A 14,604-nucleotide genomic window follows, 5' to 3' on the forward strand; every position below is an offset into this window, starting at 1 on the left:
AATTATCTATTTCTTCTTGGGTTTTCATATGTTTCTGCTTACATTTTTGTCCTACCTAACCCTGCACAAGCCGTGTGAAAATCTCTTGCCATTAGCCCACAGCCATTGAACTTGTGTTAAAATTTACACTCATTTGCCTTATAAAATAGAAGTACGGTCTTTTATATCCAGCTAATTTATCTTTTAACTAAAGCACTGTCTCTCTCTCTCTCTCTCTCTCTCCTTCCCTCTCCCCTTCTCCCGCTACCCCCATAAATTCCTGACATCTAGGTCTTATGAGCATTATATATGTGTCAACTTTTATGTTTATCTTTGTGATGTACATGATTTTTTTCAGTCTGAAAGAAAAAGCTTAATTGATTAAGAAGAGAATCCACTTTTTCCTTCAACCTATTAACTTTGTAATGGTACGCAATTTTGACTTTTCGAGTGTGGTTCTGAGTGCCATTTATTTGCCTTTGAGTTTCCCTTTAGAGCTCAGGTCCCAGAACTTGACACTGATTTGGCCTGTAAAATATCAGACTGCTTCAGATGTGAATCAGAATGTGCTGCTCTTATGTTCTTAAAACATGCAGCCATGCTGTGATCTAGGCTGAGCTTGACCCTTAATACAGACAACAAAACTCACCTGTGCAGGTGGGGTGGCTTCTTGCAGTTCATTTGTATATCTCTCTGGTCGAGCTTTCATTTGTTCATAGCAATTTTCATCCACTGGTTCTTGAGAGTTGAAAAGATCATGATTTACAATGGAAAAATGAAAAAATGCTGGCACAAATAAAAATACATGACCCAAAGCACACTTAGCTGTATATGTGAAACCCCCAAGAATCATTCGGCTTTTCTTTTTTTGTGGAGATGCAAAAAAGTAAGGAAGCACAAACCATTTTCTGCAGATCAGAATGTGAAGAAGTCTTTTACCCCATAGAGTTAATAATAAGACAAAAGAAGGTCACTTGGGATAAAGACTAGATCATATTAATTTATGCCATTGCAGGATATGATGGGCTCAACTTAAGCTTCCATTTGGACGTTACAGAGATCCCATGTGTTTGCTTCTATTTGGGTGCGATTGCAAATGGTGCACAGTGGCACAGTGCAGTGCACATGCGCCGATGATTGCAATTTGGTCATTTTTCCCACGAGTAAGAAGTTTTACTCAGAGGCATTTAAACACCTCCATTTTTGAAAAAGAATGTTTAGGTCATGTTTTTTTGTCCCATAAATCAGTGACAGCACATCCAGGATGTTTGGGTGGTCTGGAGCTCTGTAATGCTGGTCCTAAGTATTTAGGGTTTGTGCAGTGTCCAATAGCCAGGAGACCTGTAGTCATTTCATCCTGTGGGACATTCTTATTAAACCATTCATCCCTTTCTTCCCCCAGATATGCCTGTTTGAAAGGGAGAAGAAAGAGAGAAAGTGACTTGTAGGATGGCCAGTTGCCTGGCAGAAATGTGGATTGCATTGATTTGATCCCATAGAAAAAAAGATATATTTACTACAATGCAAGTTATCTTATAATCGATCATTCAACCCTTTCTGAAAAGCAACACAGAGGAATAATGTTTCTCGAAGCATGGTCCATGGAAAACATACATTAGATTTCTCCGGAAATTGTTAACTAGCAAATTCCTAAACCCTCTTCTTAAACATTATTAATCAGAATGTGTGCGTGGCACCTATGCTCCCTTAGATACAGAAATTGCAGGTATGGTGGGCTTTGTACCACCAGAGTATGGAAGAATTGAAATTCAAACATTACGGGTAGGCACGATGATTCTGCAAGGTGAAACAGGAGGGCAAATTATTTTTAACAGGATAGTCCTAAAGAATAGTTCTGATTTCTCAGAGTATAGAGATTAGAAGATCTTTAAAAGGAGGGGAAAGACAAAGATTAAATACATTTTTTAATGAAATAAAATTTTGAATCCTTTAATATTCTCACATTCCTAACTTTAGGAGAATTGCATATACAGAGATTTAGATAGCTTAGATTTGATATACAGAGATTCAGATAGTTTAGTCCATTTCTGGAAATCTCTGTTAACCCCCAATTCATGAACGAGGTGAAATGCTTGTGGGTGCAAGGATGGGGTTAAATGCTAGCATTTAGCCTCCTGGCTTCTCTCATCAGAGCTCTGGCATCAGATCATGATTGTCTGCTTTAAGGAATTTAGTGGCATTTTGTTTTGGGGTGTTTGGGATGTTTCAAGTAATAAGGGATGCTGGGAATTGAAAAGTACTTGTTACCTAAGGACAAAAAGTATATAACCTAGTCAGTGGTAATTTAGTTCTTCTCTTTCTCCACTTGCCATCAATGTGGCCCTAGGTTCTCTGCTTAACATGAGCTGTTAAAACAAGGGAAACCAGAGAACATGCTCCTTGTTCCAGATTATTCACTGTAGATTTGCTTTTGTAGACAGAGTGCAAAGCTCTGTGTCCCTGAGCCATTTTCTGTTCTAGAAATAGCTTTATTTCATAGAATTGTGTGTGTCAAAATTCATAGTAACAGAGTCTCCTGTATTCACATTTCTACTACAGTAAAATGAAGACAATATAGAAAAACAAGATGTTGCAATACAATTTATAATGTGCAGCTTTGGAAATGTATACTAAGTAATATGCTAAACATTATTGAACCTATGGTTACCATTGGGATATTTAAATGTGATTGCAACCAAAAATAAACCACCTCAAATGTTGTGGAATTAAGGGGAGGGATATTAATTTATAGGTAAATATAAGTTTTGGAAAAATAAAACTTACCTGGGACTATGGCATCTAAGTTACCATAAATTGGTGTGTCTTCAATGTAATACTCATCCTCCCTATAATAATGAAAAATAATTTATCTTATTAGAATCTACTTTACACACAGTTCTTAACTAATTTCTCAGCTAAATTCAATATATGATTGCATGTTCTTGTTTATTCTCAGCCAACCAAGGTAGATATGTTTATGTACAAGTGAATGGATGCAAAAGTGCATGAATGCCTACATGCATTGTGTGTGTATATATATTTGAACAGGTGTTTTGGGATCTTTCAGGAAATAACAATAGCAAATAATAACTTAGCACTTATGTTTGTCAGATGCTACTTCAACTGCATTTTCTATATTCCTTTATTCCATTCTAAGAACAATCTGACCAGACAGGCACTATCACATCCCCATTTTATAGGTAAGGAATTTGAGGCACAGAGAAGTCATATAATTTGAAGGTCAGAAGACTAGTAAGTGGCAGAGTTGGGACGAGAACTGAGGTTATTTGTACTCTTAACTGTACATTGTACTGCCAGTTTACTTGCCCAGAATATCACTCTGAATAACCCTCTAAAACTACTAAGTAAATACTAACTGACAATGATGCTTAAAAAATACAAGGCCAAAGAGATACTATAGATCCAGCTTGGCAGATACCCAGATGTCGTAAAATGATTGATCACCTATTATTACATCCAGATGCCATGTTAAATGTTTTATATACATTATACCAAAGTCCTAGGGAATTCTGCAAAAATATTATTTCCCACCTTATAGATGGGAAGTCTGAGAGTCAGATAGATAGATTAACATATTTTCCCTAGCTTTATGTGTAATGCTCGCAATAAGTACCAATTCTGAAAGCTTCTCTTTATGCCGGTGCTCACTCAGCCCTCACAACAACCCTGAGATACTTTTTTTTTTTTAATCCCCACTGTGCATATAAGGAATTTGTAACTCCTAGAGTTAAATTGTCCAAAGACAAAGACAGTAACTAGCAGTGCTAGGATTGTAATGCAACTCTGGTCCAAAAACCCTGAATACTATTTGCTCTTGATGTTTGATTAAATTTCCTTACAGCTTCATCTGAGAAATCCTTTTAGGATCAGAGTAGACATCCTATCATTGTCACCAGACAACGACAACGGCCCTGGTGACCAGCTTTCACAATGGCAGGCTGGGAACAGAGGAACATATCAGCAGTGAGACTGGCATTTCATAAAATAGTAGCAACTGCTTTAACTTTGAGATTACAGATCACCGAGAGCTGGAGGAATTGCATGAAAAGAAAAAACACTTAGCTCAAGGCATAGCACCTATACTACTCCCTATGCTTCTGAAAGAAGACACAGTATATGTAAATAGTAAGTAGGTGTCCTTAAAAAAAAAAAAAACAGATCAAATGATACTTGTATGAAATGGCTTGAAAAGTCCAGATGCTGGCATGTATTTCTTTTATCTGATAACAAAGCAACTCATCTGTAACCTTTCCTTCCATCAGTAATTCAGTACAGCTTAATATTGGAATGTGGAGTAGTCCTTGTTCATGGTTTTTCTCTGGCTATGCAGAGAATATAATAGCAAAAGGTGAAGAATTTTTAATAAGACAATCCATCCATTTTCCTAGCTCACACAGATAACAGATACAACCTGCAAATGATAAATCATGTCCAAAAAATGAATATCATTTCATTCCCTATGAATGAAAATAAGATGTGATTTATAATGCAGTGCCTTGTGTCTACAGGCAGGTCTCAAATGATTAATCATCCCAAATAAACTATTATAAAGGAACAGTTGCCTAACTTACAAATTAAAAAAAAATATTTTTACTTTGCAATGCCAAATAGCTCCAGCCTATTGCAAATATCTAATAAACTTTAAGCACAAATGTCTGGTAGTGTTTTATGTGGAAGATCAATTACCATTAAAAATAGATTAATAAATAACCCCATATCCCAGAGGCGAGTGCATTGCTCTGAACATGTCTGAAATGGCCCTCTGACCAATAAGCACATTTACTGACACTCTAAAATTTAAAATAATATTAATTGTATCTTTTACTATTTTCTACTTTCACATATATTTTCCTTAGTCCTTATTTTTAAAGTTTTAATTTCATCGTTATTCTATTGTGAAGTCCTTTTAGAAAAACGCTTAAATACTTCATTATCTAAGTAGATTAAGTAAATTCAATTTTTAAAAAATCATTACTTCTATCTGAGTGGCTTTGGACATAAACTCCCTGGGTTTCAATTTCCTTATTTATAAAACAAGTTTATTAAACTATTTAATCCCTATTGTTCTTTTCAACTCTGAAATTCTATGATATAAATGTAGGGCTCCAATGTCCAAAGAAAAATGAAAGCTATTTCTACAAAACTAAATAAAGCTATTTTAAGTGTCTGGAAAGTTGTCAGATTGAGGAAAGAGCAAGCTTAGGGGTCTGTTAGAAATTGGTTTTGGTGTTACCTTGATTTGCTTAATAGGTTTTTCTTTAAATTGGTAGATATATATGCTTGGGCTCCATTGGAGTATAAATGTTATTTGAAGCCATCAGAAAAGATAAAACTACTTTCTGGAATGAATATAGATAGAGAAGAGTTTCATTAGATGAGCCCTGGGCACTCTGATGTCAAAGGGTCAGGAGTCAGCAAAGGACAAGGAGCCACTGGTGAGGAGCAAGTCTATAGATGAGAGGACCCAGAGCCTGGAGAAGTAACTGTTTCAAGAAGGAGAGAGTGTCAATGTGTCAAATGCTACAGATGGATGCATGTGAAGACACTAAGATTTGACCATGTAGATTTCACTGGTGACCTTGACAAGAGCTGAGCTGGCAGATTATTGAAGGCAGAAAATTGAATAGAATAGGTTCAAGAAAAAAGAAAGGAGGAGAAGCCAGCAAATATGGGCAGAATGTAGATGGAACCTTCATGTTTTGCTATAAAGGGTACAGAGGCCAGGAGAGGTAGCTGTAGGCAATCTAGTATCAAGAAAGCTTTCTTCTCTCTCTCTTTCTTCTTTCTTTCTCTCTCTCTCTCTTTCTTTCTTTCTTTCTTTCTTTCTTTCTTTCTTTCTTTCTTTCTTTCTTTCTTTCTTTCTTTCTTTTGTCTTCTTTCTTTCTTTTGTCTTCTTTCTTTCTTTTGTCTTCTTTCTTTCTTTCTTTCTTTCTTTCTTTCTTTCTTTCTTTCTTTCTTTCTTTCTTTCTTTCTTTCTTCTTTCTTTCCAGTTTGAAACAAAACTGTTATATATTGATGAGAATAATACAAAAGGGACAGAAAAAGCAACGATGTAGGAGGAAAGAGAAGGTTGCTGGGGGGATGTGTTTCTGAGTACATGCTCACTGAATTTTTGCTTTCTTTGGCAGGGAGCATGCCATGGGTGTAGGTGTCTTGAATTTGGGGTAAGAGGACCAAATATAGACCCCTGGTCCTGGGGAAGAGTACAAACCCCAGTACTGGCTTTATATGGTTGGAGACTAAGAAGTGAATCCACTGATATTTTCTGTGAGGGGGTTGCTTAATGGATCTTCAGAGCAATGATATCTAATACTACTTAATAGTAAATTTTTATTCTCTTGATCAGTGTTCCAATTTTCTTCTAGTATATCCACTTCTTTGTAAAGTCTCTTAAACACAAGGCGCTTATTGCCAGTGCTTTGGAGTACTTATAATGGAGGGTCTTTTGCCAAAGTTTTTGGGGAAAGGAGACTAGAAATATCTGCCCGCATGAAGAATTCTAAAGACATGGGCAAAGACACTGAGAGCAGTGACACAGAGCTAGGGGTGACAAAAAGACAATTGAGAATAAGGTTTTTGGAACCTATCCATACTTCTCAAGGATTCTTAAGAAACGATACTTAATAAGGTACTGGACATCTTGCAGTCACACAGGGATGGAGCTTGGCTAACGGTTATTTGTACATTAAAACAAATAAACAGAAGGATGGAAAACTTGGAGCTATTTTGGTTACAAGCATGGCAGTGATCACAGTGAGGGCTTCATCTGCACATCCACTTGGAAGTCTCAGATGTCTGGGAAGGCTACCCAGAAGTTCTCTTGTCAGGGTGCCTGGGTGGCTCAGTCGGTTAAGCGGTTAAGCGTCTGCCTTTGGCTCACGTCATGATCCCACGTCCTGGGACGGAAAGCTCCACATTGAGCTCTGCAGGGAGCAGGAAGCCCGCTTCTCCCTCTCTCTCTGCTCCTCCCCCTGCTTGTGCTAGTTCTCTCTCTCTCTCTCAAATAAATAAATACAATCTTTTTTTTTTTTTTTTAAAGTTCTCTTGTCATAAACATCCTCAGGTGAGGAGGACAGCTGAGACAAAAAGTGAGGTCCAGGGTTAGTGTATTTAGTAAAGAAGGGAGGTGAAAGGAGCTTGCAGAGCTCCGGAAATCCAAGAAATCATCTTAAGGTAGAAAAATGGCTGAGATGAGTTATGTTTTGTCATAAAAGCACCTTTCAGTGCCATCCAGGAGCAGAGTATGCAAAAGCTGTTTGGAATCTGTCCTAAGGTTTTTGAGAGAGACTCTGAAACTGAGGAGTCAGGATAAATTTAAAGTAGTTGTAAACCTGAACTGATTTCCTAAATTAGAGGATAAATACACAGCAAATGGGCAGGAATTTTCTTAAACCTTAATTTTCATCTGATAAAGCATTATCTTTTTTTTTAATTGACTATGCTTTGTAAGGGAAGCATTACATTATAATCTGTATTTTTCAGATGATACAACTGAAGTTCACCAATGCTCATTTTGCTAAGACTCCAAGCCTGGTAATTACAAGAGTTTGATTAAAATCCAGAATTGTCCAGATCTCAAATCCAGGATATTCCCACTGTCTTATCTTCCTGACACAGAGTAAAAGACCAGAATTGTGTAGAATTATGTTTTAAGGATTTTTTTTAAAGATTTTATTTATTTATTTGACAGAGAGAGAGCACAAGCAGGGGCAGAGGGAGCGGGAGTAGCAGGCTCCCTGCTGAGCACGTAGCTCTATGCAGGGTTTGATCCCAGGACCCTGGGATTATGACCTTGAGGCAGACACTTAACTGACTGAGCCACCCAGGTGCCCCTAGAATTATGTTTTATTTTTTTAAGATTTTATTTATTTATTTTATTTGAGAGCGAGAATGAGAGAGAGAGAGAGAGAGAGCATGAGAGGGGGTAGGGTCAAAGGGAGAAGCAGACTCCCTGCTGAGCAGGGAGCCCGATACGAGACTCGATCCTGGGACTCCGGGATCATAACCTGAGCTGAAGGCAGTCGCTTAACCAACTGAGCCACCCAGGCACCCTAGAATTATGTTTTAAAGGAAAAATAAAGTGGCCCACGGGTAACTACCAGGAAGTGTGAACCTGACTTTCTGTTACATATAGATGCTACATTGTCCTTAAAGTGATCACATTTTTGACCTACAGTGCAGGAAGGGCAGGAATTTGGGGAAGCATGAAGATAAGATCAGAGAAGCATGGCTTCCCACCTAAGCCAATGTTGAGTAAGGGCAGAGAGAGGGTTCAATGGGGAGCCGTAGCCTCAAACCATCTAAGAACTATTAGTGAGGGACATCATTAATTTTACTTCTACCTAAGAAAGATAGCCTTTATTTCCACTTGCTGTTTTAATGTTGAAGTTTTAATGACCGGAAATAGTTTCACGTTTGCTTGTTTTTTTCCTGGAGCCTCCATGCCCTTGCTACAAAGGTGATTTTGGCTCCCAAACTACATAAACAGAAATAGACAAGCTGTGAAGTACATACATAATTAACATGCCAGCCACTTGTTATAGCTAAATTCTGCATTGTATATTCAAATTATGCCTAAATTGAGATTTATTACAATAGATAATAGATTACTAAATCCAGGAGGGACAATCTGCATCTTCCCATCTTTGCATCTCTTGTGTAACACAACTCCTATTTGTTGAACAAATACTTATTGAATGAATGAATGAATGAATGAATGAATGTTATAAAAGAACCAACTTCTTTTTCACATTTGCCCTATAGGTAAGAGCTCACTTACTATGAGATGGATATTTTACCAATTTTCCCTTCTGACTCTTACCATCCCAATCCAAGAGTACCAACACAGTCTTTAGCAGAATGATCAAATCACTAGACTTTCTATCACATTGCATCTTAATTGCCTTTCAAATGACAAGTATCAAATCAATTGTCCAAGAAATTAACTTCCACATGGAAAATCCATATAGGATTTTCTTTGTCATGTTGTTTGTTGTAACCAAATCAACAAATCTCTCTGTATATGAGATAATGCATTGAAATTTATCTCCTGTTATAGAATCCAATGGTAAATCATAAAAATAAAGATTTTCTTCTTTGTGTGAATCTGCCTGCAGCCTACATCCTGAATGTCAGAGATATTTCCACATGGAGAAAAATTTTAAAAAGACCTTTTAGAGGCTAACAGAAAGCTTGTAATCTTATCCTACCCAGTGAGAAAGCTCTGTGTTTGTGAAAGACCTTTCTGCCTTTCAGTCTACCATTTCAGAAAGGTCTTGAAGAGTCCTCTAGGAAATTCTCTATATTTAGATGTTTTTTAGCCTAAAGGAGAAATCTCCAATCTAATAACACATTTGGGCCAAAATATACTGTGCAAGAAAATGAAAATTCTTTGCTACGATTTATGCCATAAACCTTCTTTTGTGTAAAAAAACAAAAAACAAAAAACATACAAATTTCTCTACAATTAAGTCGACAGATATTAAAGAGAATACATTATATCTGTAACCATATATTATTTAAGGTTGATTTATCACATTTCCCCACTGATTGACATTACTCTCAAAAGCAACACACCACAAAGCATCCTTATCTAAGTATGCATGTATATATATCTTAAATTTTATTTAGGTATTGCCAGATTTCTTTTCCACCCCAGTTTCTTAGGGGCCCCACAATTCCATATATAATTAGACTGCATTCTTACAATCTGATCTGAATCATAATCTAGGATAGATCCATCTGAAATTGACAAGAATTCTGTAGATACCAGGTTAGAGTCTCATTTTGTCCCTTAACCAGCTCTCTTATTGACTCAGGATAAGTAAATAACTAAGGAAGATAATAACATTATAGCTTTCGATCTTCAGAGAGGAGTGAAAGTAATTAAAACTCACTTTTCATTTTATTTTTACCCAAATGTGACATCCCTGAGCCAAACCTATAAGCAATGTAGCATTCGGTATGCCCCCTTATTAGTTGGGAGTCATAATACATAACTTATTTTCTACATACCTGGGAATGTAGTCTTCAGAGTACCTGTACATGTTATCTGAAAGATATTAAAAATAGACAAATTAAAAGAGTAATGACAAATTAAAAGAAATTTTGACATACACTTAAATGTTCTAGAGAATGTTGTGAGGGGAGCTTAGCTTCAGTGTCAGTTAACATCTTAAATCAAGACACTCAGCCACCACCACCAGACATAAAAAACTTCTCTGATTTGGACCAGTCATATATATTCTCTCTTGGTAATTTGAGATGGAAACACAAGCACAGCTTGCAAGTGATGTAGGGCCTGGATTTGTGGCCATTTCATGGATGGGAAACACCAACCTATGAACGTGGGGACCTCTATTAATGCCTTTGCTGGGGGGCAGTCCAACATGGGTGGGGCACACTGTCCTTTCAGCCTTCACGTTTCATGAAACACCTCTGCCTCCTGTCAAATTTCCCTCTCTGCTCTTGCTGATTTGAATAAGCTTTTCTTCCTTACCCAAAACAAACAAATGAAAACAAAAACACAAAACAAAACAAATCCTAGACTTATTTATTTTTGAAGTGTCTGTTAACACTTCTTGTCATGTGAACAACATAAAAATTATGTTCAGGAAGTTTCTCTGGTTGTGATTCTATCTCATCTACATGGTGTAAACAGAAGTAAGGAGAGATGAGGATTCTAGGGAGACGAGATCTGGAAAAAGTTGGGAACACAGTCTAAAAATAATCAAAACACAGAGTGGTTTTTAAAAGAAACAGTATACTGGTATGCAGTATCAATACTGACCAGAGATCTGATGTAGGATCATAAAACCATGAAAAAATTCTGTACCAAGTCTCAGAAAGTAACCCACTGTTGAACATTGAAGGTGGTGGTTCAAAGGCAAATAAAAGAAAGTATTCTTGCTTCAAATTAAATACATGTATTCAAACTTGAAAAAAATAGTTTTAAGAATTTTTTAGTGAATATCAATAGATTCATAATGAATTATTGAGAGAAAATAGGTGAAATTTAGAGCACAGTTTTAATAAGATCAATATTATGAAGAAGTCTGTATTATCTGTTCATCAAATTTTCTTAGATATTGAATTGAATGGATGTGTATATTATGATATTTATTATATTTTGACTGTATTATTCAGTGTGGCATTGAATAGCAAAATCTTGCAAAAGCTATTTCTATAAAAATGAAGCCCATATTATCTAAGTCTCTGGCAATAACACAGAGAAAATAGTAACCAAAGGGTGATCTTTCAGTTTTCATATATAAAAAATACCGTGTAGGTAAGGAACTAGCAAAAATATTTCAAATGACTGAGTAAGTCACCAATCAACTAGAAAGATTATTTTTAGTTAGATTTATATGTGACAAAGTTGAAGTATTCTCCAGAAAGTTCACGAACTGTTAGAGAAACATATTGGAACAAATTATTAAAATCATCATGTTGGAGGATCATATGGACATGTCACATGTGGGTGTCTTTGGAAGAATTAAAATACATATACAAGAATTTAGTCAAACCATAGCCTGATGTATTATGGAAAAGATTCAGGGTGAGAAATCAGAAGACTTTGGATCTGGGTAGCAGCTCTTCGATGCATTTGCCATGTAACAACATGCAAATCACTTTAAAACTCTGATTCTCACTTTATACATAGAGATAATAATGCCTATAGCATGTGAGTAGCTATGGAAGATAAATGAAATAATTTTTGTTAAAAACATTTTAGAAAATGACAAAGTTGATTTTCAATAATATACATTCTAAATCCAATCACAATTTAATTGTGCTGATTGGAATAGAGTCTCTTCATTAAATGGATTAGATGAAAACAAGCTGATATAATTAAAATGCTATTTACAAGATTTTTAAGTAAAGCTTGATTTGTCATGAAATGACCAAATCTCACTTCTGGCAAGAGGATTGTCACCGAGTGAGTGTTTTTAATCTTTTAATTAAAAAATAAACAAAGAATCTGAAAACAAAAATAACAACATTATTACAGAAAATAAGAAAAAATAGGCATGGGGTCAAATGTTTCTGCACACTGATAAAAGATAATGTGGATTTTCCAGTTGGAAGTGCTTGGAGTGTGAATGTTGGTGTCTGGAAGGTACAAGAATGTGATGTGTAAAAGGATAGCTTTATGGAAAGAAAATGTTGTTGGATGTATTATCAGTACAGAGAAGCAAAACAAGGTTTGGACCAAAAAGCTTTGTGGGGAAAAAGGAAGCAGAAGCAACTCTATGAAGGATACAATATAATGATGTGATGCTTAAATGGAAGGAAAAGAAACTAAAACAGTGTGAGGAAGAAAATAAGTATTGGGAAAAGATATTATACATCAAGACCAATCATATTGAAGAAACACCCTGAAAGTGTCCTTAAAACGTTCAAGGTCGCCACCTTCCACACTCCTCTTAGAATTTAAATGTATAATCTGAAGCTGGACAATCTGTACTCGTATGGTTTTAGTAAGTCCCTTCTTATAGTAAGAAGTGTGATAGCATACGATTTCTTTAAATAAAGGAGTGGTAATCAAAAGTTTAGAGGTTGGGGCTGAGGAAAAATGTCAGCAAGCTCATGCTCCTGAAGAGAGTTGGCTCGTTCATGAAGACTTCTAGGTTTTAAAAATAAATGGCATGATTTAGGAGCTGCCTAATCATCTCAATGATATTTAGTAAAACAAAAAGCAGTTTTTATGTTGCTATGAAGCAGTTACATTTGCAAGAGTCTGTGTGAGAAGAGCTGGGTGAGTTTTCACCATGCTCTCTGTGATTCAGATACAGACAACTTGCGGTCAGCTTCATGGTTGAGAGCCTGTAAGCAAACATTTGCTTTTATGTTTTCTCCTTTATAGTGTTTACTCTTCCATGTGCAATATATAACAATAAGAAACAACAGCACCTGGCTCAAACTCCATAATAACATTTTTGATACATTCTTAATGCGAAAATGTGAAAAATGTGCCATAATTTTCTAGTGAGTAGGAAGGAGATATACTGATAAGACTTTGATGTATGAGCAAACCATACACTTATTTATCCTTCTTCTCAAAACAGAGAAGAAAGGCTGGATAAAGAAAATTTGGGGGATTTAAAGGAGGACAAAGCTAATACCTTCCTAGCAGAAAAAGAAATAAATATAATCCTCCTAAAGAACAAACAAAAAATCACCTAAAAATGTAAGGTTTATTTTGGGGGGAAGGGAGAACTCCATTACAAAGCTTTTACCTAACACTGCTACAGAAAACATCAAGGAGAGGCTTATCAGATCTATCTGATTGAATGTGGAGATATTGCATTGTTGCTGGGATGGAGATTTTCTTTTGTAAGATATTTAATATACCAGCACAACTTATTCACCGACTGTTCGTCATAGGTGGAGTCATATCTTGCAAGTTTCTTAGCCACAAAGAATAGCACAAAGATGCAAAAATAAAAAGTTCCTTGAGGCCAGATATGGGAGCATTGTGTTCGCAGACCAAGTGGCAGAAAAGCTGGCTAATATAATTGAATCTCCTCTGGTTTGTCTGTCTAGGAGAAATGAAGCCAGGAGGAGCCTTTAGCAGGACTGGAAAGAAGTCAGCTTGCAGAGCTAATCCCAGAGCCACCTGTAGTCTCTACGTGAGAAAGACAGACAGTGCTATATTTGGTCATGTGGACTAGCAAGGGTGGCAATTATTACGGATGCTTGGGGAAAGATGTCGGGAGAAGCTGGGGCGGTTGGGAGAGGGTTGCAGAGAGAAAATAGGGAGATGGGATGAGAAGGAAGGGCATTTTGGCATCAATGAGCACTGCTGCAAGGCTAATCTGAGGTTTGCACGCTAATAAAATGCAAGACCCAGGGTTGTGTGCTCCACGTAAGGAGGGCGTGTTATTGCTCAAATAAAATAGTTTGCAGTGCCTAATGGTTAGAACCAATCCTATGAAAGCCTACAGAAAACTCTCTAAAATGCACCTGTTATGACTTAAATGGACACAGTGGTTACTGCTAAAGCTTAGGTTATTGCGTAGACATGTTAAATGATATAGAGATGGGGCAGGAAGTGACAGGGGAGCTGGAGAGTATCTAGAGAATACAGAGATGGTGGGAGCGGTGAGGAGCCAGAGAAACTCCCTGAAATACCTGACACTAAAATTAAATGGAATAAGATGTAGTCATAGCAAGCCCTTCACTAATACTTGTGGAAGGAGAGAAGGAAGCACCAGGGCCACAGAGAGTGGTAATGTGGGCTGTGCCCTGTGCAAGACTGACCTCCTCAGTCCCCAGCACTGTGCTGAGGGATCCATAGAATTCACACAAAAACCCTTGGTCTGGATGATATTTTCCACATTTTGTAGACAGGGAAACTGAAACTCTAAGTTATGTTTCTTGTACAAGAGATCTCCCAGGTAAATATTAAAAGCAGGGTTCTAATTCATGACAGGTTGACTTCAAAAGTCATGATGTTAAAAACAAATTGGGAGAACTGAAATTGATTTTTAAAAATACAACAATGAATGTAATTTACTCTTTCCTGGTTTTTTTTTTTTTTAAATGTTATTTCCCACCATACTGTTTTTAGACAAAGTAATTTGTGGCACGCTTGAGGCAGTT

General features: G+C 36.6%; 1 protein-coding gene across 2 annotated transcripts in view; it reads right to left on the bottom strand.

Annotated features, from left to right (window-relative positions):
* Positions 1 to 14,604, bottom strand: part of LOC113918781 (T-cell receptor-associated transmembrane adapter 1) — a 32,054-nt gene that overhangs the window by 3,252 nt on the left and 14,198 nt on the right. For both annotated transcript variants that reach the window (XM_027587585.2, XM_027587584.2), the window contains 3 exons: positions 10,015 to 10,051; positions 2,764 to 2,825; positions 629 to 717 (listed from right to left, as the gene is read on the bottom strand). In XM_027587585.2, the coding sequence (XP_027443386.1) occupies positions 629 to 717; positions 2,764 to 2,825; positions 10,015 to 10,051 (188 nt within the window). The remainder of the gene's footprint in view (positions 1 to 628; positions 718 to 2,763; positions 2,826 to 10,014; positions 10,052 to 14,604) is intronic.

Source organism: Zalophus californianus, chromosome 1, assembly GCF_009762305.2.
Source record: "Zalophus californianus isolate mZalCal1 chromosome 1, mZalCal1.pri.v2, whole genome shotgun sequence".
Classification (NCBI taxonomy): Eukaryota; Metazoa; Chordata; class Mammalia; order Carnivora; family Otariidae; genus Zalophus; species Zalophus californianus.